Source organism: Antennarius striatus, chromosome 6, assembly GCF_040054535.1.
Source record: "Antennarius striatus isolate MH-2024 chromosome 6, ASM4005453v1, whole genome shotgun sequence".
NCBI lineage: Eukaryota > Metazoa > Chordata > Actinopteri > Lophiiformes > Antennariidae > Antennarius > Antennarius striatus.
Window position 1 is genome coordinate 595,578 of NC_090781.1, and position 26,277 is coordinate 621,854.

At 49.2% G+C, this 26,277-nt stretch overlaps 1 protein-coding gene across 3 annotated transcripts in view; it reads left to right on the forward strand.

Annotated features, from left to right (window-relative positions):
* sgsm2 (small G protein signaling modulator 2) overlaps positions 1–26,277 on the forward strand; it is a 93,495-nt gene that overhangs the window by 52,406 nt on the left and 14,812 nt on the right. The window contains exons 4-18 of one of the 3 annotated variants that reach the window (XM_068316894.1): positions 3,182–3,349; positions 4,283–4,350; positions 4,913–5,061; positions 5,149–5,283; positions 6,928–7,052; positions 7,179–7,246; positions 7,357–7,520; positions 9,976–10,108; positions 10,287–10,424; positions 19,068–19,242; positions 19,405–19,469; positions 19,794–19,939; positions 22,503–22,631; positions 22,741–22,923; positions 24,942–25,319. In XM_068316894.1, the coding sequence (XP_068172995.1) occupies positions 3,182–3,349; positions 4,283–4,350; positions 4,913–5,061; positions 5,149–5,283; positions 6,928–7,052; positions 7,179–7,246; positions 7,357–7,520; positions 9,976–10,108; positions 10,287–10,424; positions 19,068–19,242; positions 19,405–19,469; positions 19,794–19,939; positions 22,503–22,631; positions 22,741–22,923; positions 24,942–25,319 (2,224 nt within the window). The remainder of the gene's footprint in view (positions 1–3,181; positions 3,350–4,282; positions 4,351–4,912; positions 5,062–5,148; positions 5,284–6,927; positions 7,053–7,178; positions 7,247–7,356; positions 7,521–9,975; positions 10,109–10,286; positions 10,425–19,067; positions 19,243–19,404; positions 19,470–19,793; positions 19,940–22,502; positions 22,632–22,740; positions 22,924–24,941; positions 25,320–26,277) is intronic. The other 2 variants (XM_068316895.1, XM_068316896.1) reach the window with 2 other exon arrangements.

Sequence of the window (26,277 nt, forward strand, 5' to 3'; positions counted from 1 at the left end):
AACAATAATATCAGACTTTATACTAAACACATGCAAACAAATGTATTCGTATGATAAATCAAGATCACCCAACATAGTCCAACATCACCGTGGCGACATAACGACTTTGTGTTGGCCAATCATAGAATGCACTAGCAGCTAGTTTCACTCAGAAATGGTTGTTTCGTGTGTCGTTCTGCTGTTTGGACTCTGCTCACAAACATGAACTCTAGTTCTGACTCTAGAATGATGTTAACTGGAGTCCATCAGAGGGAGTGACGGGCAGATGAAGCCCCATGAAGCACTGAAGCTTTTCATCCCAATCGGTTCACTGCGGTTCGAAGCTTCATGAAGCTTCATTTGCTCTAGTGCGACCTCTACTGGGGGGTAAAATATCAGCTGGCATGAGTTTGACGTGTGTCAACTTTAGCAGAAACACTGTGAATAAAAGTCGGCAAAATAAGGAAGTGTGTGTGTGTGTGTGTGTGTGTGTGTGCGCGCACGTGCGTGCGTGCGTGCGTGTGTGTGTGGCGGCTTGATTGTGTACTGAGCTTGGAATCATTCAAATTAACTGTAGAGGGCAGCCTTCAGACCCACCTCCAGACATTAGACTGGGCCGGAGGAAGTAGACCCACAAACGACTCTAGATGACCTTTTGTTGACCCACGGCCTCTGGATGGCGGGTCAACATCATCCTGTAACTGCGGCGGTGACGATGGTTTCCCTCCACCTCCGGTCTATCTGGGGCCGAGCGTCACTCCGATTGGTTGTGTGTCACCAGTACACCCCCCATGAACCTGTCTCCCCCAGCAGTGATAGTGATTCACCCCCCCAGAGGACATGTCTCATTTGTCTCGTGGCTTCCCTCCAGGCTCTCCAGCGTCCTAAGAGGGGATTTGCTGTTAGCCCTTCTTTCTCCAGACAAACTGGCACTTTGTCCAGGATACACCCTTCCTCCCTCTCCACGTCAACTAGACAGACAGACAGACAGACAGACAGACAGACAGACAGACAGACAGACAGACAGACAGACAGACAGACAGACAGACAGACAGACAGACAGACAGACAGAGTACTGTGTTCACTACTGTGTTCACTACTGTGTTCACTACTCTGTTCAGTACTCTGTTCAGTACTGTGTTCAGTACTGTGTTCAGTACTCTGTTCAGTACTCTGTTCAGTACTCTGTTCAGTACTCTGTTCAGTACTCTGTTCAGTACTCTGTTCAGTACTCTGTTCAGTACTCTAGTTTACTGCATCATGACAGCGGTAGCTCCTCTCACACACACACTCATTGGCCTGATGAAGGAGGCGTGTGGGGGTCCGTGTGGAGGCGTGTGGGGGTCCGTGTGGAGGCGTGTGGGGGTCCGTGAGGAGGCGTGTGGGGGTCCGTGAGGAGGCGTGTGGGGGTCCGTGTGGAGGCGTGTGGGGGTCCGTGTGGAGGCGTGTGAGGGTCCGTGTGGAGGCGTGTGGGGGTCCGTGTGGAGGCGTGTGGGGGTCCGTGTGGAGGCGTGTGGGGGTCCGTGTGGAGGCGTGTGGGGGTCCGTGTGGATCACACTCCTCCGTGTTCATGACTCCTGAGCTGCTGGTCCCTGACAGGAAACGGAACCTTTGGTCAGACGTGTTCCAGATTGAGGAGAAACCCAGCAGAGCTCAGCTGTCAGGAGTAATGATAAGTGTTAATGAGCTGCGCTAACGACTCATTCTGCTGCTAAATGCTACTTCATAATGATCACATGATCATAAAATACAGCCTGAAGTAGTTGGTGTAATAATGTACACATTCTTCCTCTTCTTATCCCTGTGTAAACCATGGTAGATCTTGGATTATAATAACAATACATTTGTTTTCATGTTTGGTATGAAGTCTGATATTGTTGTTCCCGCCAGTACTATTATAACACCGATCAATTGAAATGAGTATAATTCTGTATAATAAATAGCTTGACCAGAGATCGCTGTAATTATGCATAGAAACTCATTTGGGGTTTATCTGCGTTTGGACTTAAACTTTGGAGTTTAAGTATCTTGGGGTCCTGTTCACGAGTGAGGGAACAATGGAGCATGAGATTGGACGGAGAATTGGGGCAGCAGGAGCGGTATTGCAGTCGCTTTACCGCACTGTTGTCACAAAGAGGGAGCTAAGCCGAGAGGCAAAGCTCTCCATCTACCGTTCAATCTTCGTTCCTACCCTCACCTGTGGTCATGAGCGATGGGTCATGACCCAAAGAACGAGATCGCGGATACAAGCGGCTGAAATGGTCTTTCTCAGGCGGATAGCTGGTGTCTCCCTTAGAGATAAGGTAGAAACACTGCTGTTCACGAGGGGCTCAGAGTAGAGCCGCTGCTCCTTCGCGTGGAAAGGAGTCAGTTGAGGTGGTTTGGGCATCTGGTGCAGATGCCTCTGGGACGCCTCCCTAGGGAGGTGTTTCTGGAACGTCCAGCTGGGAGGAGACCTCGGGGCAGACCCAGGACCAGGTGGAGGGATTATATCTCAATACTGGTCTGGGAACGCCTTGGGACCCCCCCAGTCAGAGCTGGAGGATGTGGGGGGAAAGGGAAGTTTGGGGCTCCTTGTTGAAGCTGCTGCCCCCGCGACCCGACTACGGATAAGCGGTGGAAGATGGATGGATGGATGGACTCTTTTGGGGGTTGCTGTTCTGGCTTTTACATTCAGTGATTCAGCCTCCAGTAATCTGTCCTACATTTCCCTGAATGCAACGAAACGTAGACCGATAAATAGTTTTGGCTGATCAATGGGTTTGATAAGATATTTGTGGAAAAAGTGATGACACAAAAGTTTGCCGTGCTTGTGGTCTTGGTTTGTCCTTTTTGTGTTACCTTTGCTAGTTTCTGTTTACTTGTGATCTGTGTGGACCCAGACTGTTTCACTGTGTGGACCTGGACTTTTTCACTGTGTGGACCTGGACTTTATGTGTGGCCCTTTTGGATATATAGAAGATGGCTTTGACCTTTCAGAGCTCGTCTCTGCTCCACCAATCACTGATTTCCATTTAATCTCATTTCCTGTCAGATCAATACTGAATGTTTTGTTTCAAAGTAAAACTCATGCAATATAATGAAAACTGGAACAACCAACATCAACATCTGTAGCGTGTCAGGCTCAAACTTCTGGTGATCAGACACAAACTGTTCTCTGCAGAAGCCATTAATTATGTGCGTTTGACATGTCACCCCCCAGGAGGACGCAGAGCGTGGGCCACGAACCTCTGAGGAGACAGGGCTCGTCCACCACCAGCCGACCACCTCAGCCTCTCTCTGCCCAGGCCATCAAGCACATCTGGGTCCGGACAGCTCTCTTTGAGAAGGTTCTGGACAAGATAGTCCAGTACATCGTGGACAACTCCAGGTGATGGTTTCATCAGCACCAACAGCCTGACTCAGTCCTGTTCTGAACCATCAACACTCCAAGAGTCCTTTGGATTCTAACTACACACCATCTTTATAACATTTAAATGTTTAGAATGTGAAAAATTCCTGTAGCTTTCCTCCCCCACGAAAGCTTGCAACTCCACGTTCCCCCAGGGACCAAACTCTATAGAGGCTCCAGCTAGTAGTGGCAACTCTGTTGTCAGAAGATCAGGTCAAACAGGTCACACACAAACAGTCAGTGAGTCAATTCACACCACAATCACCTCCTCAGATACATATTTTAAAACAAGCATCAAATAGAATCCATAATTCATTGTTACACGTCTAAAAATGAGAATACATATATGAAAGGGAAGAATTCACCAGTGAACCACCAGCTCTCACTAACCACCACTTGGTCATGGTTAAATGTTTTTACCTTGGGATTGAAGGCCAGATCAATATTTCTTTTCTTCTCTCTGATCAATAAGACCTGCTTTATAGATGTACAGTTACGTAATGAGACCTTCTGTCTACCAGTGAAGTATTTTTTCAGGAGTGTCGTTTGATGCTGATGATGGTTGGTATTTCATGCACTCACCTCTGAGCAGAACCCAGTCTCATCATCCCTGGGGCTGACCTAGTCCGACTCTCACTGGGGCAACTGGTTTCTCTCACTGGGTGGACTGGTTTCATTGGGCCCAACTCCCCTGAACAGATGACACTCATACTAGTGGGGCTGAATTATAGCTGCCAAGTTGTTTATGTCCCCATGAAGCCATTTCTGTCAGGAATAACATATCTAGTGGTCTGAAGGTATGAAGTGTATGCAGATGATGCCGTTTTTATTCCACATGTGGGCTCCCCATTAGAAATGGATCGGGTTTTATGGGGTCCTCCACTGACTCACACATGTCTTTGTTCTCTGCAGTAAATACTACGAGAGAGAAGCGCTGATGCATGATTCAGTGTTTGGACCCATCCTGGCAGCGCTTCTGGGTGAGAATATCAGAGTACATTAAAGTATGCAGCATTACTGCAAAGACAAAATTATCAAAATAAACAATATGGTAAACAAGGCGAAGAAACAACGCCTCAAACACCCTCTCCTAAATATTTGTAAGATGCACAGAAACATAACTGTGAGTGTTGTTCTCTTTGTCTGCAGCGGCTCATGAACACATTTTAAAACTTTAGGTTTGTTGGCACAATAATTCTGTTGCTTATATTTTACACAGAATACTTTAAGTAGTTTTACTTGTAAATTAGCAAAAAATACTAATATTACAAAGCAAAATGCTTCAGCTAAACCACGCAGCTGAAGGGTTACATTAATATGAGACATCAGAGATGTGATGGAGGCTGAGTGGAACCAGCTGTTAATGTCAAGTTATGGCATCCCTGCCAACAAGAAGCTAAAGAGAGACAGATAAATAGAGGAAGGAAATCATGAATAAATGAAGTCAGAGCGTGACTTTAATTTGGTGAGAAAAGATCATTTATTAAACATTATATTTGAGTTAACCCCAGAAGCTCTAAACTGGAGCGCGTGTGTTCCCAGTGGGCCCCTGCGCTCTGGAGTACACCAAACTGAAGACCTCGGATCACTTCTGGACCGACCCCTCAGCCAACGAGCTGGTTCAGCGTCACCGGATCCACGGGGCCCACCGGTGCCAGGAAACCTCCGTCGGCCGCCGACCGGCGCTGGGGGTGAGTGGGCGTGGAGGGGGGGTGAGTGTCTGTGAAGGCCAGGCTCTGTGAGGCTGGGGGGTCTGATTCAAATCCCTTGTGTCCCAGATCCGGAAGAGGCAGTCCAGCAGCAGCATGTCGGAGGACCGGTTCGCAGCGTCGGCCCGGGAGTACGTGGAGTCGCTGCACCAGAACTCCAGGACACACCTCCTGTACGGCAAGAACAACGTCCTGGTCCAACCGGTAGGTCAGCTGACGCTCCCGGGCCCCCCCTCCTGAAGCGTCGTACCCAACACAGCATCCCATCATCTCAGCTCTGCGTCAGGAGCCCCGTCACCCAATCAGCTCCCCCTGGAGTGTTTTAGTGTTTCACAATCAATTGTTAGTCAGTTAATTAATATATTTCCATACATGGCGTCTAATCTGATGTTGCTCTACTGACACTGTGTGACTCCAGCTTTTTAGAAGTGTGATTGATCAACCATGAAATATTTCCTTCAATCAGCTCATCAATTGATCAATCAATCAATCAGTCAATCATGTACACAATGGCGTGAACACAGCTCAGCAGCGTGTTTTTCTTGGTCATTTCTCATAAACCAGGATGAGTTAAACTTAAACACACACATTCTTCTTAAATATTAATATTAATAGAGTCACTTCATGAATATAAAACATGCAAATATTTATGAATGAATAAACTCAGTAACTTTGGGTGGAGCCGGGCCGTCCTGTCGCTGTCCCATGGACTAGAATGTGTCTGACTGTGAAATATACTCTAGCCTAACCTGGCCTGGTTAGCCTAGCCTAGCCTAGCCTAGCCTAGCCTAGCATAGCCTAGCCTAGCATAGCCTGACCTAGCGTAGCCCACCCTAGCCTGGTCTAGCCTACCCTATCCTAGCCTTTAGCACTCCACCCTGGCTCTTCCTGAGTTTTGATGGGGCTGCAGACCCTCCTGCATGCAGAACACAGGGACCCCCTGACAATGTAGAATGACAGCATATTTACATCCCATAATAATCATCCTGTACACAGATGTTGCACATGATATGTTTTTACCCTCACTCCTTCCAACATTTGCTTACATTACATTTTATATATTAGATTAAAGTTTGTATTACATCATAGATTATATTATAGATTAGATTAGATTAGATTGGATATTATATTTTATATTAGATCAGAGACTAGATTAGATTAAAATATTAGATTTTATATTAAAGACTTGGCGTCATGGTGGTACAGTGGGTGGTGCTGTCACCTCACACACCCCTGGGCTTGAGCCCCCCATGCAGAGCCTGGGAAACCCCCCCCCCCGCCCGAAACACACACCCCAGGTGAACTGATCATTCCAAATGTCCCATAGGTGTGAATATGTGCAGGAGTGGTAGTTTGTCTTTTGTGCGGCTCTACAGTACCCTGGCGTGGGCCCCAGAGTGTCCCCTGCCTCTTGCCCGCAATCCAGCGGAGACAGCCTCCAGAAACCCCCGTGACCCACAAAAGAGGAAGAAGTGGATGAGAACATCGTATTATATTAAAAATATGTATTATACTAGATTAAGTGTTAGATTAGATTAAATCTCAGATTAAACACAAGATTTATGGTTAGATTAGATTACATTACATTAGATTAGATTAGACACTTTTACATAGGTGGATAATCTCTGGGTCTTTATATTACAAACAATATTAGAGGTGCTCACAGATTAACACTCTGATTAAATTGGGGTGAGGGCGTGTCCAGCTCTTTGTAATCTGGGTTAAATGTTCAGTCACACAACTGACTTCATGTATGCCTTTAATATTCATGTGTGGAGTTTTCATGTCACATGAAACACATTGGATTAAACCAATCACAAACTGCCCCCCCCCCTTCCCCATCTGTAGAAGAAGGACATGGAGGTGCTGCGGGGCTACCTGTCCCTCCACCAGGCCGGGGACACCCTCACCCTCAAGTGGACCCCCAACCAGCTCATCAACGGGACCCTGGGAGACTGTGACCTGGAGAAGAGGTAGACCCCCCCCCCCCTCACACACACACACACACACACACACACACACACACACACACACACACACACACACACACACACACACACACACACACACACACACACTCACTGTGGTGTGTTCTACAGCATCTACTGGGACTACGCCCTGACCGTCCCGCTGCGTCAGATCGTCTGCATCCACTGCCACCAACGCCGTAAGTGAGCGGGTCGACCCCCCCGTGTTCCGTGTTAACGTGTGCGTCTGTACATAACGGTTCCTGCTGGGGGGGCCGACGGGTTCTCATGTTCTCCTCATACGTTCCAGCGGACTGCGGCGGGACGCTGGTTCTGGTCAGTCAGGACGGGATCCAGCGGCCCCCCCTTCAATTCCCCCCCGGCGGTCACCTGCTGGCGTTTCTCTCCTGTCTGGAAACGGGTCTTTTACCACGAGGTCAGCTGGAGCCCCCCCTCTGGTCTCAGAAAGGAAAGGTGTGTCACAAAATCAAACCATACGACCAGCAGAAAAGTGTTTTATTCTAACTGTAATAATAAACATGAATCCAGTTTGTATCAACTTTATTAGCAGCGTCCTCGTGACGCCACACCAACGTGTTTCTGATTGGTTCTGCTAGCTTGTTAGCTTCAGTTTAGTGCTAATGTATTCTGTTAGCGGCCCGAGCGGCCCCTTCAAGAAGGTAGTCATGTGACCGAGGCCGGAGCGGCCCCTTTCAGAAGGTGGTCATGTGACCGAGGCCGGAGCGGCCCCTTTCAGAAGGTGGTCATGTGACCGAGGCCAGCATCTCCACCAGCCTCAGAGTGACCCACAGACGTGTGGAGGAGAGAATCCATCATCAGAACCAGATCAGGAAGAAAACAGTGGAGTTCTGGATTCTGTCTGTGTGACCTGGAACCGACTGACCCCCAGACGACTGACCCCCAGACCAACTGACCCCCAGACCAACTGACCCCCAGACCGACTGACCCACACACCTACTGACCCCCAGACCGACTGACCCACAGACCGGTACCGACTGACCCCCAGACCGACTGACCCACAGACCAACTGACCCCCAGACCGACTGACCCCAAGACCGACTGACCCACAAACCAACTGACCCCCAAGACCGACTGACCCACAGACCAAATGACCCCCAGACCGAGTGACCCACAGACCGACTGACACCCAGACCGACTGACCCCAAGACCGACTGACCCACAAACCAACTGACCCCCAAGACCGACTGACCCACAGACCAAATGACCCCCAGACCGACTGACCCACAGACTGACTGACCCACAGACCAGTACCGACTGACCCATAGACCGACTGACCCCCAGACCGACTGACCCCAAGACCGACTGACCCACAAACCGAATGACCCCCAAAACCGACTGACCCACAGACCAAATGACCCCCAGACCGACTGACACTCAGACAGACTGAACCACAGACCGGTACCGACTGACCCATGGACCAGTACCGACTGACCCCCAGACCGACTGACCCACAGACCGACTGACCCACAGATCAAATGACCCACAGACCGATTGACCCCCGGGCCGACTAACCCACAGACCGAATGACCCATGGACCAGTACCAACTGACCCACAGACCGACTGACCCACACACCGACTGACTGGTACCGACTGACCCACGGACCAGTACTGACTTACCCACAGACCGATGGACTCACAGACCGATACCGACTGACTCACTGTCTGGTACCAACTGACCCACAGACCAACTGACCCACAGACTGACTGACCCACAGACCAGTACCGACTGACCCATGGACCAACTGACCCCCAGACCGACTGATCCCAAGACCGACTGACCCACAGACCAAATGACCCCCAGACCGACTGACACTAAGACAGACTGACCCACAGACCGGTACCGACTGACCCATGGACCGACTGACCCACAGACAGACTGACCCACAGAAAGACTGACCCACAGAAAGACTGACCCACAAACCGACTGACCCCCAGACCAAATGACTCACAGACCGACTGACCCACAGACTGACTGACCCACAGACCAAATGACCCCCAGGCCGACTGACCCACACACCGACTGACCGGTACCAACTGACCCACGGACCAGTACTGATTTACCCACAGACCGATGGACTCACAGACCGGTACCGACTGACTCACTGTCTGGTACCAACTGACCCACAGACCAACTGACCCACAGACCGACTGACCCACAGACCGACTGACCTACAGACCGATGGACCCACAGACCAGTACCAACTGACCCACAGACCAGTACCGACTGACCCACAGACCGGTACTGACTGACCCACCGACCAGTACCGACTTACCCACAGACCGAATGACCCACGGACCGACTGACCCACAGACCAGTACCGATTGAACCACAGACCGGTTCCGACTGATCCATGGACCAGTACCGACCTACCCACAGACCGATGGACCCACAGACCGATACCAACTGACCCACAGTCCGGTACCGACTGACTCCCTGTTCGGTACCAACTGACCCACAGACCGATGGACCCACAGTCCGGTACCGACTGACTCCCTGTCCAGTACCAACTGACCCACAGACTGATGGACCCACAGACCGGTACCGACTGACCCACACCCAACAGACCCATAGACCAGTACCGACAGACCCACAGGCCGATGGACCCACAGACCGGTACCATCTTACCCACAGACCGATGGACCCACAGACCGGTACCGACTGGCTCACTGACCAGTACCGACTGACCCACAGACCAGTACCGACTAACCCACAGACCGATGGACCCACAGACCGGTACCAACTGACCCATGGACCAGTACCGGCCCACGACCTGGGGGTTAGGGACCGCTGCTCTGGGAGGCTGTGACAGGCATCAGCGTCTATGACACATGTTGGGATGTGTGTGGTTCAGGAGGTCAGGGGTCATTGGTTGTGTACACCTGCAGGGCAAAGTCTTCCCTAGACTGAGGAAGAGGAGCAGCACCGCCAGGCTGATGGACCAGGACCGACCCAGTGAAGACCAGACAGCTGCTGACTACGTGTTCCGCATCGTGTATCCTGGATGTCGCTATGACGCCAGTAAGTAGAGCTTTCACACCACCGTGCATGCTGGGACGGGGAGCTCCAGAGTCGCTCACAGGTCGACTCTGTGGCCAGAAGTCATTGAGTTGTGATGTGTTGACGACGTGGGGGTTCCTGCGGTTCACCTCCGGCGCCGCTGCTCTAACTGTGTCTTCTGTTGTCCCACCGGTTCAAGCAGTCACTATAAACTACCACCACACCACGGGCAGCCGCGCGCCGTCGCTGGACGATGACGAGGAAGAGGAAGATAGGCTCCATGCTATGATCTCAATGATCTGCTCGCGGAACCTCACAGACCCTAATGTCATGAAAGGTTTTTATCACCTTAAACACACCCACCCCACCCTGAGACCTCACCCCAGCTTCAGATGTCTGTCCCGCCTCCCACCCCCATGCGTCCTCAGGCCCGCCTCCCTTCCCCACCCCACCCCTCCCCCCAGCTTTGTCTACCTGTGTGTGTGCTGCCTGAGCCCAACAATGTGGAGTCGGAGGTTGGCTCCATCAGCACCCAGCGAGCAGCAGCATCAAGAAACACTCCTTCCTGTAAAGTCTCTGGTTAGCGGCCGGACTCAGTAGAGTAGAGTACAGTACAGTACAGTACAGTACAATAGAATACAGTAGAGTAGAGTACAGTGAAGCAGAGTACAGTATAGTACAGTAGAGTACAGTACAGTAGAGCAGAGTAGAGTACAGTAGAATAGAGCACAGTACAGTAGAGTACAGTACAATAGAGTATAGTAGAGTACAGTACAGTAGAGTACAGTGAAGCAGAGTACAGTAGAGTACAGTAGAGTACAGTACAGTAGAGTAGAGTACAGTAGAGTACAGTAGAGTAGAGTACAGTAGAGTAGAGTACAGTAGAGTACAGTAGAGTACAGTCAAGCAGAGTACAGTATAGTACAGTAGAGTACAGTACAGTAGAGCAGAGTACAGTACAGTAGAGTACAGTAGAGTACAGTACTGGAGAGTTGAGGAGAGAAGAGTAGAGTACAGTAGAGCATAGTACAGTAGAGTAGAGTACAGTAGAGTACAGTAGAGTACAGTAGAGCATAGTACAGTACAGTAGAGTAGAGTACAGTAGAGTACATTAGAGCATAGTACAGTAGAGTAGAGTACAGTAGAGCATAGTACAGTAGAGTACAGTAGAGCAGAGTAGAGACCAAAAACCTGAGTAAAGGATGGGATGTTTAGCAAGGTGGAATAAAAAGAACATATCTAGAACTACTGGTTATTGGGGAGATGATCCTCTGAGGTGTTTGATTAACGCTGCCACGATGGTCACCAGCCTGATGGTCACCAGTCTGATGATCACCAGCCTGATGGTCACCAGCCTGAAGATCACCATCCTGATGGTCACCAGCCTGAAGATCACCAGCCTGATGGTCACCAGTCTGATGGTCACCAGTCTGATGATCACCAGCCTGATGGTCACCAGCCTGATGGTCACCAGCCTGATGGTCACCAGTCTGATGATCACCAGCCTGATGGTCACCAGCCTGATGGTCACCAGCCTGATGGTCACCAGCCTGAAGATCACCATCCTGATGGTCACCAGCCTGATGATCACCAGTTTCACCCCCTGGGCGGTATTTATGATCATGGGGCTCAGAAAACATCAGTGCTACAGACCAGTACTACAGACCATAGTACAGTCTAATACCACAGTCCAATACTACAGTCCAATACTACAGACCAGCACCACAGACCAGTACTACAGTCCAATACTACAGTCTAGTACTACAGACCAGTACGACAGACCAGTATCAAAATCAGAATCAGAATCGTTTGATAATCCCCAAAGGAGAAATGGCTTTTTGATAGTCACTCCACAGTAGAACATAAGTAAAAAAAAGTGAGATAAGAGTAGATTAATTAGAATTAAAAAGAGTAGCATAGAGGTGTGCACTGGCCAACCAGACCGTTGAAACATCCTCGGCATGGTGTTGAAGGACCTCTTCAGAGAAAAGAGATAGCTTTGGTGCTTTTTCTAGAGGATGTGCCTCCCCTAATCTGGTTTACTGTCAATCTCAAATCTGTCAGTACGACAGATCAGTTGAGTACTTCAGACCAGTACTACAGTCCAAAATAATAGGCAAGTACTACAGTCCAGTACAGAAGAACCTCAAGATACGAGCTGCTCGACATACAAGTTTTTGAAATACGAGCTGTCACTCTGCCAGTGTTGTTGTCCAACATGTGAATAAAAAATCCGAGTTACAAGTTGTGATTCAGGACACCATCACTATTTAGTGGATGGATACAACATCAGTGAGACCGGATCTCATTCTTTACCATGTGTTGGTGGATGGATACAACATCAGTGAGACCGGATCTCATTCTTTACCACTTGTTGGCGTTTGGATACAACATCAGTGAGACCGGATCTCATTCTTTACCACTTGTTGGCGTTTGGATACAACATCAGTGAGACCGGATCTCATTCTTTACCACGTGTTGGTGGATGGATACAACATCAGGGGGACTGGATCTCGTTTTTTACCATGTGTTGGTGGATGGATACATCAGTGAGACCGGATCTCGTTCTTTACCACATTTTGGTGGATGGATACAACATTAGTGAGACCGGATCTAGTTCTTTACCTCGTGTTGGTGGATGGATACAACATCGGTGAGACCGAATCTCGTTTTTTACCACGTGTTGGTGGATGGATACAACATCGATGACACCGCATCTCGTTCTTTACCACGTGTTGGTGGATGGATACAACATTGGTGAACCGGATCTTGTTCTTTACCATGTGTTGGTGGATGGATAGAACATTGGTGAGACCGGATCTCATTCTTTACCATGTGTTACGACCCAGCTAGTGGACTATTCTCGCTATAAGTACAAAGGTTTAACTAATGAAATAGTAACAAGTTCTTAAGAAAGGTCGGACACGAATTCAATACACACAGGGTTACAAGGTCACAATTTGACGGAGTCAAAGGCATGCTGACAATCAGACAGGCGCCCTGACTAACTGGCTTGCAGAGCTTTTAAAGTGTCCATGCCAGGTGATGTGGCAGGGCTTCAACCAGGCAGGAAGACAGCACACCAATCAGGAGATGGTCATGATGATGGGCGTAGTCAGGAGTCCCAGAGACACCACACCTGGCACTGACAGAGGGCGGAGCATCTGGGAGCAGAGCAGGGCAGGGCCAGCAGCTCAGAGGCAGGGGCGCAGAGGGACACACAATACAAACAGATGAGCTATGGCCATAACACCATGTGTTGGCAGTGAGACAAGATCTCGTTCTCGTTGGTGGAGTAAAGATGTAGCTCGTGTTCCCGTGACTTTTGCGTTTCTTTTCATTCTTTATCATTTACGTGACGTATATGTAGTCACTAGAGGGCACAAGCCAGTGTCTTATTGTGACGGTCCTAAGCCTTGATAAATACAGAGGATTGTCTCAGGAAGAGCATCAGACGTAAAACTTTTGCCAAATCAAACATGTGAATCACACCTATGACTTCCATACCGGATCGGTCAAGGCCAGGGTTAACAACGACCGCCATCGGTGCTGTTCACCTACAGGGTGCCGGTGGAAATTGGACTACTGTTGGTCAAAGGAGAGGAGGAAAGTGTGTTCGTAGGAAGAGAGAGAAGAGGAACACCAAGAGTATAGGACTGAAAGTAGGGACGTTGAATGTCACCTACAGGGTGGAGGTGGAAATTGGACTACTGTTGGTCGAAGTGGAGTAGAGAGTTGGTTGACATGATGGAGAGGAGGAAGGTAGACATACTGTGTGTCCAGGAGACCAGGTGGAAAGGTAGCAAGGCTAGAAGTTTAGGAGCAGGGTTCAAGTTGTTCTATCATGGTGTAGATGGGAAGAGAAATGGAGGAGGAGTTATCTTGAAGGAGGAGTTTGTTAGGAATGTCCTGGAGGTAAAAAGAGTGTCAGATGGAGTGATGAGTCTGAAGCTAGAAATAGAAGGTGTGATGTTCAATGTTGTTAGTGGGTATGCTCCACAGTTAGGATGTGAGCTGGAGGAGAAGGAGAAATTGTGGTTGGACTTTGATGAAGTGATGCAGAGCATACCTAGAAGTGAGAGAGTTGTCATTGGAGCAGACTTCAATGGACATGTTGGTGCAGGAAACAGAGGTGATGAGGAGGTGATGGGCAGGTTTGGTATCCAGGAGAGGAACGCAGAAGGACAGATGGTAGTTGACTTTGCAAAAAGGATGGAAATGGCTGTAGTGAATACTTTCTTCCAGAAGAGGCAGGAACATAGGGTGACCTATAAGAGTGGAGGTAGGAGCACACAGGTAGACTACATCTGGTGTAGACGGTGTAACCTGAAGGAGATCAGTGACTGTAAAGTAGTGGTAGGTGAGAGTGTAGCCAAACAGCATAGGATGGTGGTGTGTAGGATGACTCTGGTGGTGAGGAAGATGAAGAGGACAAAGGCAGAGCAGAAGACGAAATGGTGGAAGCTGAAAAAGGAAGAGTGTTGCATGACTTTCAGGTAGGAGTTAAGACAGGCTCTGGGTGGTCAGGAGGTGCTTCCAGATGACTGGACAACTACAGCTAATGTGATCAGGGAGACAGGTAGGAGAGTACTTGGTGTGTCATCTGGAAGGAAAGTAGATAAGGAGACTTGGTGGTGGAATGAGGAGGTACAGGAGTGTATACAGAGAAAGAGGTTAGCTAAGAAGAAGTGGGACACTGAGAGGACTGAGGAGAGTAGACAGGAGTACAGGGAGATGCAGCGTAAGGTGAAGGTAGAGGTAGCAAAGGCCAAACAAGAAGCTGATGATGACTTGTATGCTAGGTTGGACAGTAAGGAGGGAGAGACTGATCTATACAGGTTGGCAAGACAGAGAGACAGAGATGGGAAGGACGTGCAGCAGGTTAGGGTGATTAAGGATAGGGATGGAAGTCTATTGACAGGTGCCAGTAGTGTGATGGGAAGATGGAAAGAGTACTTTGAAGAGTTGATGAACGTAGAAAATGAGAGAGAACAAAGACTAGAAGAGGTGACTGCTGTGGACCAGGAAGTAGCAAAGATTAGTCAGCATGAAGTGAGGAGGGCATTGAAGAGGATGAAGAGTGGAAAGGCAGTCGGCCCTGATGATATACCTGTAGAGGTTTGGAAGTGTCTAGGAGAGGTGGCAGTAGAGTTTCTGACTGGGTTGTTCAACAGGATCTTAGATAGTGAGAAGATGCCTGAGGAATGGAGGAGAAGTGCTGAGTTGTGGCAACTACAGAGGAATAAAGCTGATGAGCCATACAATGAAGTTATGGGAGAGAGTAGTGGAAGCTAGACTAAGGGCAGAAGTGAACATTTGTGAGCAGCAGTATGGTTTCATGCCAAAACAGAGTACTACAGATGCAGTATTTGCTTTGAGGATGTTGATAGAGAAGTACAGAGAAGGCCAGAGGGAGCTGCATTGTGTTTTTGTAGATCTGGAGAAAGCTGATGACAGGGTGTCCAGAGAGGAACTGTGGTATTGTATGAGGAAGTCTGGAGTGGCAGAGAAGTATGTTAGAGCGGTGCAGGACATGTATGAGGACTGTAAGACAGTGGTGAGGTGTGTGTAGGTGTGACAAAGGAGTTCAAGGTGGAGGTGGGACTGCATCAGGGATCAGCTCTGAGCCCCTTCTTGTTGCTATGGTGATGGACAGGCTGCAGACGAGGTTGGACAGGAATCTCCATGGACTATGATGTTTGCAGATGACATTATGATCTGCAGTGAGAGCAGGGAACAGGTGGAGGAGAAGCTAGAGAGGTGGAGGTTTGTCCTGGAAAGGAGAGGAATGAAGGTTAGCTGCAGTAAGACAGAGTACATGTGTGTGAATGAGAGGGACCCAAGTGGAAGAGTGAGGTTACAGGGAGAAGAGATCAAGAAGGTGGAGGATTTGAAGTACTTAGGCTCAACAGTCCAGAGCAATGGAGAGTGTGGAAAAGAGGTGAAGAAGCGTGTCCAGGCAGGATGGAACGGGTGGAGGAAAGTGTCAGGTGTGATGTGTGATAGAAGAGTTTCAGCTAAAATGAAAGGAAAGGTGTACAAAACTGTGGTGAGACCAGCGATGTTGTTTGGTCTAGAGACAGTGTCCCTGAGGAAAAGACAGGAGACAGAGCTGGAGGTAGCAGAGATGAAGATGCTGAGGTTCTCTCTGGGAGTGACCAGGATGGATAGGATCAGGAATGAGTACATCAGAGGGACAGCACATGTTAGAGGTTCTGGAGATAAAGTCAGAGAGGCCAGACTGAGATGGTTTGGACATGTCCAGAGGAGAGATAGTGAATATATTGGTAGAAGGATGCTGAGTTCTGAACTACCAGGCAGGAGGCCTAGAGGAAGACCAAAGAGGAGGTTTATGGATGTAGTGAAAGAGGACATGAAGGTAGTTGGTGTGAGAGAAGAGGATGCAAAGGACAAGCCCAGAGATGGAGGTAATTGATTCGCTGTGGCAACCCTGAAGGGAAAAGCCGAAAGGAGAAGAAGATATGTAATTAACTATACACAGGTAAAATCTGCATGTTTATTGTCTGATCAAAAAATTTAGGGAGTTTGGGGCTTAGCTATTAGATTGGAACAGATTCCAATTTTAGTTATTTGAAATGGGAAAATGTTTGAGATACAAGTTCAGTAATGGACTTAATTAAACTTGTATCTCAAGGTACAACTGTGTTACCCTCTAGTTCTACAGTCCAGTAAGGCAGTCCAGTTCAAAGGACCAGTACTACAGACCAGTACAGACTCACTACAGACTGCTCTGTAGTCCTGGTCTGTACTACAGAGCAGTACTCCAGACCTATACTACAAACCATTACTACAAACCAGTACTACAGACCTGTACTGCTGACCAGTACTGCAGAACAGTACGACAGACCAGTTGTAGTAACATGTTATTGTACTATTACATTTTTATGCCTTCGTTCTCGTGTTATGGCTCTACTCTCACAATGTTTCATCTTTGTTCTCAATGTCTCAACCAGTCGTTCACCATGTGATGCTAATACTCTAGCATGTTGTCGCTACATGTGAGATGACATCATCTCCATGTGAGGCGGTGTAGCGCTGCCTGACAGGATCATCCCGTGTTATTTTCTGCATGTCTGAGACCACGGATCAGTGTTAATGTGATAGACGTTACTGCAGTCTGAGCGCATCCTGAGCGTTAGCTGCTAAACTAGCTAGCTGCTAACGAACCACCAGCTAGCTACTGGAGAACAATACCACATCTAAAGCAGTGCTGCTCTTTGTCTACAATGCTAGTCAGCTGCATGCTAATGACATTTTAGCTTCTTTTAGTCACCTTAATGTCACGTAACTGGTTTGTTAATGCTACGTGCTAATGCTACGCTGTTCCTCTGTAGCCGTCAGGGTCATCCATGAGGGTCATCAGTGTAGTCGCCGTTAGCAAGGCGTTCCTTGGAGGGTGTTTCCTGTCAGAGCAGGGGGCTGCAGCCCCGGACGAAAGAGGAAGAAGAGAGGAGGAAGTGAGGAGGAAGAGAGGAGGAAGTGAGGAAGAAAAGAGGAAGTCTGTGACAGCACTCATTATGATATTTTAACTGTCAGTCATTTAATATTAAACATCCCCGTGTAGCGTTGACCCAGTGTTAACCTGGAGGTGGTAGAGCTGTGAACATGTTGGTGTTAGATATCCCCCCTCTCAATAGAACTCACACACACACACACACACACACACACACACACACACACACACACACACACACACACACACACACACACTTCTGCCGCTCACATGAGAACTGGTTTGATGGCAGCTCATCGATCACCTGCTTTAATCGCTGGTTCACAGACCAAACGTTTCCAGGTCTTTCTCACCTGGCCCCTTTGCATTGTGGGATGTGCAGTGCTGCCTGCCTCGCTGCGAGTGGCGCTGTTGGGACTCACTCTGATGATTTGCTTCGTCTTTTTGCACTCCTTTAATTTGACTCCTTTCCTTCGTCCTGTCATCTCACTCTTGCCACACGCCTTCTGTCTGCATGCAGACGCTGATGTCCACAGAGCGACTGTTTCTGCCTCAGTCTGCTTCTCCTCACTTCCTCAGTCGTTTCTCCTGTGTTTGTGCAGTCGTTTGCTGCAATGCTGTTCACTGTAATTCTTCACCAGCACCCCTGTCCCCGCCCCCTCCTGCACCCCGCCCCCTCCACCCTGTCCCCGCCCCCTCCTGCACCCCGCCCCCTCTCATCCCGGTCCTGTGGGGTTCCGCAGTAGTAGAGACGTGGAGTCCTCGTGTGAGGGTCGCGTTCCTGATCCTCAAGCAGCTGCTGATCTGTTCAGACTAAAGTAAAGGGGGGGGGCGGATGTCGGCCCCACTCCAGCCTTTTTTCTGTTGGCTTCTTTTGTTCTTAATATTATTTGTTTTTGGGTTGTTCAACAACCAAAGCACAGCTTCATATTTATGACAGGTCATCAGCTCCAACCTGAAGAATTAAGGTGAAGAGCATTAACTTAATGTTGGAGTTCTTTTGCCCCCCCCCTGTGGCTTTGAGGTGGTTTCCTTTCTGTGTCGTGTCTCATTCTGGTTCGGAGCATCCTGCATGGGCGTCAGCTTTACCTCCTCTGTCCACCCTTCACCTCTCCTCCTCTTCCTCCTGCTCTGTCCTGTTTGTATGGAGTGTATCTGCTCTGCTGTCTCCTCTGCCCCCCCCCCCCCAATGGACTTGACCAGCATGGCCCCCCTACAACCTGATCTCCAGCCGTCCCCCGTCCTCCAGCACGTTCCTGCTACCTGATCCGTCACCTCTTCACTTCCGCTCTCCTCCCTCTGCTTGTTCTTCCTGTCATGTGTAGATGAGTGTAAAGCCTTCATCCATCCTCATCCTCATCTTTGGTTGTCATGGATACCAGCAGAAATACATGGAGATGTATTTAAGGTTGAGCTGAGGGACCTGAGTCATAATATGTGAGGCGTAGCCGGAGTGAAGCCGATTCAGAGACCTCCATCTTCTGACTGTCGCTGTCTCCGCTTCAGACCACGGGGAGATGATGGAGATGCAGGGTTTTGGAGGCAGCCCATCGTCATGGCAACAGGCCGAAGGAACCTCTCAGGAGCCGCTGTGCCAGTCCTGCTCCACGGCTGGAGGCAACGTGTCCTTCGACTTCCCGGCCGGCTGCACCTGCATCCACAACCCGGCTGACATTCACACGTATGTTCTGACCATCAGGTCTCATGACCGGGGGGAGTTTTTCCGATTTTCTTCCCTAATTATATAATCTGGAGCTTTTTAAATGAAAATCTACGCAGCGATGATTGAAACACGATGTGGTCCGTAGACGTGAGTGTTTCACAGCTGCTTCCTCTCCTCCAGCATCCCTCTGAAGATGCTCTGCCAGAACATGAAGAGGCAGATTGTCTCCAGAGCCTTCTATGGATGTGAGTACATCACGCTCCACACGCCTCACAGGCCTCACACGTGTGTTCTGAGCTGTTACACAATTAGGCATTGTTCTCAATAGTTAATCATTTCTTTATTTGCTCTCTGCCTGTATGGACATACAGTATCTCCTCATGTCTTTGTTAACTTCAGTGAGTCAGTAGAAGACGAGCTGAACAGCTGCTGGATGAACATAGTTCAACATCTCTTCCTCTCATCGAGGATGAGGAAGCAGATGTTTACAGGTTATAAATCTGGAGAATCTTCTCTCATCTTCTCCTTCTGTCTCCTCTTCCTCTCTGTCTCTCTCACTGGCCAATCAGGGCTGGCCTACTGCAGACACCTGTCCACGGTGAGGACTCACCTGTCAGCGCTGGTCAACCATAACATCGTTCCTCCAGACAGACCCTGCGAGGCGTCCGGCGGCCTCAGCAAAGAGGTCTGGAGCAAATACCAGAAGGACTGCAAGGTGGGTCTGGTCCGAGAGTCTGAGGGGTGGACTGGACTCTGCCTCCATCCAGAGCAGCGTCTCAGTCGTCCCTCTGACACCACATCACCCCCTCATCTGCTGACCAGTCAGGAGCCAGAAATCATGGCTGCAGGTCATCTGCGTTGAGGTTCTGGTGATCCAGGTGAATCATGGTTCTGTTGCTCCCTGGGACTCATTTGCAATATTTAATCATTGAGATGAGCCGAAGCAGCCTGTGATGAACAGTCCTGCTGACCAGACGTTAAACATGGAGTTTTATTACACATATTGAGTTTGAATTAAACTAATTGTAGCTTCAGTCCTTACCGGAACTCATTCAGAAGAATCCAAACCGGTGTCCCAGGGAGGAAGTCCTGGAATGAATCTTCAGGGGGATCACAGCCGTCATGAAGACTTCGTCTCATTTACCTGTTAACAAATGAACACCTGACACGTTACATCACACACCTGGAACCAGTGGAGACACTGGACCCAGGAGAGACCCTGTTAAACACGTTCTGGATCTGCCCCCTCAGATCCACCCCGACGCTCACGAGAGATGTCCTGAGGTCCAGATCCAGAGGAGTCTAGTGACCCGGGGCGCCGCTGGTGAAGGGGTGTGATTGGCTGTTAGGGTCACAGTTCACATAAACGGAGCGTGTCGAGGTCGGTTGATTGGTTGAACTGAGGGGGTGATTCCAGGACATGGCGCCGTGGTAAAGGAACCAGTCATTGATCACCTGATGAACCAATGACGTGCTGTACTGCTGCTGGACGGGCCAATGGGGCTGTTTGACTGACGATCGACTACTAGCTTCTGAGCAAGTTAGCCGGTCTGGTTTATTTTGGTCAAGGGTTTCCTGGGATTATGGCACAAGGGATTACAGATTACGTTGGGAGCTGATGAAGGACTCGTAATCATGTTGTCTTCTGCTGCTTGTGTGTCTGGCGGAGAACTGAAACGTGTCCCAGCTGGTTCTGGGCGAGAGGCGGGGTACACCCTGACAAGACGCCACCATGAATAACACAAACTCATCCGCTCACGCACAATGTGGTGTTACCCGTTCACCTAGATTGAATGTTTCTGGAGGTGGAGAACCTGGAGACACGGGGAGATCATGCAAACTCCACAAAGAGCGGGACTCGAACCCGGAACCTTCTGGCTGTGAGGCAACAGCGCCACCCGCTGGACCACCGCGCCGCTCCAGGAAGAACAAAGAAAGAAAAAGAAAGATAGGACAAATGTAAATCGCTCACATTTACTTCACTAATGCTTGTCATCAGCAGGAGGTCATGTGATCAGTGCTCAGTGGGTCCTGGTGGACTGGGACCAGTCCATCTTCTTTACTGGTGCTCAGTGGATCCTGGTGGACTGGGACCAGTCCGTCTTCTTTACTGGTGCTCAGTGGGTCCTGGTGGACTGGGACCAGTCCGTCTTCTTTACCGGTGCTCAGTGGGTCCTGGTGGACTGGGACCAGTCCATCTTCTTTACTGGTGCTCAGTGGATCCTGGTGGACTGGGACCAGTCCGTCTTCTTTACTGGTGCTCAGTGGGTCCTGGTGGACTGGGACCAGTCCGTCTTCTTTACCGGTGCTCAGTGGGTCCTGGTGGACTGGGACCAGTCCGTCTTCTTTACCGGTGCTCAGTGGGTCCTGGTGGACTGGGACCAGTCCGTCTTCTTTACTGGTGCTCAGTGGATCCTGGTGGACCGGACACAGACCCGGCAGGAACCGATCTGAATGCGCCTCTGGGCCTCGACACCGTGACGTGATCACTAACACTCCTGCACGCCGTGTTCATCCGAGCCGTTTGATCACATCTTCTATTTTAACCAAGTCTGAATGAAAACAGGGTCGTAGCCTCACAGCAAGAAGGTTCTGGGTTCGACACCCTTCTCCCCGTGTTGGCGTGAGGTCTATCCAGTTTCTTTGGCTTCCTCCCACCTCCAAAAACATGCAGCTGAGGTGAATTGTGTTGCCCTAAGATGCGCTGGCGACGTGTCTAGGGTGTACCCCGCCTCTTACCTGTAAGCACCTGGGATAGCCTGCAGCAGACCCGTGACCCGAAATGTGATTACGATCATCTCGTCATCAAGAAGATGGATGAGAGGAGCACGCAGTGCACCAGTGATCCACCAGAGGGCAGAGTTTTGGCTGAAGGGGGCTTTTACCTGAGGGGGGGTCGGACACAGGTGGTTTGGTTTAAACACAATGTGTTCTTCACTGGTGTGGTTCTGTGGGCCCCCCCTCAACACACACAGAGTTTTAATCGCTGAAGGGACGGCTCATTTCCTGGAGCGTTCACCAACTCCATCAGCATCAAGACTGGTTTACATTCTACATGTCTCCCATTGGTTGTTGCTCATTTCTTCTTCCTCACTTCCTCTTCCTCACTTCATCATCACTCACACCAAGCTCCTTCTTATTTCAGTCAACCTTTTCTTTGGATATTTATGATAAAATGGGTTGTGTATGTGTGTGTGTGTGTGTGTGTGTGTGTGTGTGTGTGTGTGTGTGTGTGTGTGTGTGTGTGTGTGTGTGTGTGTGTGTGTGTGTGTGTGTAGAACTACAAGGAGCTGGAGCTGCTCAGGCTGGTTTATTACGGTGGAGTTCAGCATGAAATCAGGAAGGAGGTCTGGCCGTTCCTGTTGGGACACTACAAGTTCGGCATGGGCAAAAAGGACATGAGCCAGGTAGAGAACACACACACACACACACACACACACACACACACACACACACACACACACACACACACACACACACAGTCTAAATGTGTGTCTGCTTGTTTTTCTTGTACAGATTGATGCAAAGATCAGCGAGCGCTACCAGCAGGTGATGCGGGAGTGGAAGGCCTGCGAGGTGATCGTCAAGCAGAGGGAGAAGGAGATGCAGTCGGCCATCTTCGCCAAGCTGTCCTCTGGCAGCAGCATCGACAGCCACGTCCTGCGATTGGTTCACCGAGACTCCACCCTCAGCAACGAGGTGAAGAAACCCACCGTTAAAGAACATCTGACTGCTGTCATAATCCACCGAACACAAACGTCCACAGTCGTACCTGGAGACACGAGTTTAACCCGTTCTGTGACTGAGGACAAAGGTCAAACAAAGTTTCCCCATTTAAAATAACTAAAATCATTTAAAGCTTTCCAGCCTTATAAAAAACATCCAAAACCCTTCAGTTATGAAAAAAATGCCTTTTTAAATCAGCCAATAGACACGCAGACTTTACCTGTATGGATTTAACTTTAAGTTACATGAACAATGATAAAGAATGAAAAGCAACGCTAAGTCAGGAGAACACACGAGTTACGTCTTTACCCCACCAACGAGAACGAGATCCGGTCTCACTGATGTCGTATCCATCCGCCAACACGTGGTAAAGAACGAGATCCGGTCTCACTTTGTATCCATCCACCAACACGTGGTAAAGAACGAGATCCGGTCTCACTGATGTATCCATCCACCAACACGTGGTAAAGAACGAGATCCGGTCTCACTGATGTCGTATCCATCCGCCAACACGTGGTAAAGAACGAGATCCAGTCTCACTGATGTCGTATCCATCCGCCAACACGTGGTAAAGAACGAGATCCGGTCTCACTGATGTCGTATCCATCCGCCAACACGTGGTAAAGAACGAGATCCGGTCTCACTTTGTATCCATCCACCAACACCTGGTAAGGAATGAGGTCCGGTCTCCCTGATGTTGTATCCATCCACCAACACGTGGTAAAGAACGAGATCCGGTCTCACTGATGTATCCATCCACCAACACGTGGTAAAGAACGAGATCCGGTCTCACTGATGTATCCATCCACCAACACGTGGTAAAGAACGAGATCCGGTCTCACTGATGTCGTATCCATCCGCCAACACGTGGTAAAGAACGAGATCCGGTCTCACTGATGTCGTATCCATCCGCCAACACGTGGTAAAGAACGAGATCCGGTCTCACTGATGTCGTATCCATCCGCCAACACGTGGTAAAGAACGAGATCCGGTCTCACTGATGCCGTATCCATCCACCAACACGTGGTAAAGAACGAGATCCGTCTCACTGATGTCGTATCCATCCGCCAACATGTGGTAAAGAACGAGATCCTGTCTCACTTTGTATCCATCTACCAACACGTGGTAAGGAACGAGATCCGGTCTCACTGATGTCGTATCCATCCACCAACACGTGGTAAGGAACGAGATCCGGTCTCACTGATGTCGTATCCATCCGCCAACACGTGGTAAAGAACGAGATCCGGTCTCACTGATGTCGTATCCATCCACCAACACGTGGTAAATAACGAGATCCGGTCTCACTGATGTATCCATCCACCAACACGTGGTAAAGAACGAGATCCGGTCTCACTGATGTATCCATCCACCAACACGTGGTAAAGAACGAGATCCGGTCTCATTGATGTCGTATCCATCCCCAAACTAGCGATGGTGTCCTGAAGCACGACTCATATCTCAGATTTCACTTGTATGTAGAAGCAAAATACTGACAGAGCGACGACTCGTATCTCAATTAACTTCAGCAGCTTCCATCTCGAGGTACTGCAGTATTTTAAAAGATATCTACATGCAAATACAGGACTTTAAAATTAATGGATGAACTTAGGTATGAAGAGATGAATGTAAACCCTTAGACCTGAACACAAATAGTCAAAGTAATAGATAAATGAAATATTAATGCTGAAAATAAGACCACTGGAATGTTTTTTATCCAGATAATAATCAGACACATAAAACTGAGTGTCATCAGCGTGGCGCTGGTAGTATGTTGATTAACTAAGTTCAACGTCCATATTTAGTCATAAATCCCTGTGAGTTATAAGACTATTAATCACCACCTAATATTGTAAATTTGTTATCACCTACCAATGATGTCACTGTGATGTCATCAACGCAAACAGATTCAAATAAAAAAAACAAACAGCTGACCACTCATCCAGTCAGTGTCAGTGACTGACCTGTGACCTGTGACCTCCGTCCTGCTCCAGGTCTTTATGTCGGTGGACGAGCCGGATGAGGGGAGCCAGGAGACCCATAGTGGAGAGGACAGCACCCCCACCATGACCACCCTGGTTCCCCCTGCAGCACTCCCCCCAGAGGAGCGCCCCCTGGTGGAGTTTGACTCCCCTGACTCAGGTCTCCCCTCCTCCAGAAACTACTCTGTGACCTCGGCTCACTCCCAGATCCTGTCCAGCATAGAGGACGGCCAGAGCACGGAGGAGGAGGGGGGCGTCGGGGAGGAGGGCAGGACTCTGGGGGGGCGTCAGGACTCTCTGTCTGAGGACAGGCTGTGCAGTCAGCTGGAGAAGATGGTGACCAGCGGGGCGGCTGCAGAGGGGACAGCCCCCTCCCTCTCCTCATATACAGTATGTACAGAGACACACGTGTGCTGGGGAGGGCAGGGCTTCACGTTAAACACGCCTCACACCATGTTCACACCCATGTTCACACTGATGTTCACACCCAAGTTCACACTAATGTTCACACCCATGTTCACACTGATGTCCACACCCATGTTCACACTGATGTTCACACCCATGTTCACATTGATGTTCACACCCATGTTCACACTGATGTTCACACCTATGTTCACACTGATGTTCACATACATGTTCACACCGATGTTCACACAGATGTTCACACCGATTTTCACACCCATGTTCACACCCATGTTCACACTGATGTTCACACCCATGTTCACACCCATGCTCACACTGATGTTCACACCCATGTTAACACCCATGTTCACACTGATGTTTACACTGATGTTCACATTGATTTTACCACCATGTTCACACCCACGTTCACATTTCACATTGATGTTCACACCCATGTTCCCACCCATGTTCACATTGATGTTCACACCCATGTTCACACCCATTTTCACACTGATGTTCACACCCATGTTCACACTGATGTTCACACCCATGTTCACACTGATGTTCACACCCATGTTCACACCCATGTTCACACTGATGTTCACACCCATGTTCACATTGATGTTCACACCCATGTTCACACCCATGTTCACACTGATGTTCACACCCATGTTCACACTGATGTTCACACCCATGTTCATACCCATGTTCACACTGATGTTCACACCCATGTTCACACTGATGTTCACACCCATGTTCACATTGATATTCACACCCATGTTCACACTGATGTTCACACCTATGTTCACACTGATGTTCACATACATGTTTACACCGATGTTCACACCGATGTTCACACCGATTTTCACACCCATGTTCACATTGATGTTCACACCCATGCTCACACCCATGTTCACACCGATTTTCACACCCATGTTCATACAAA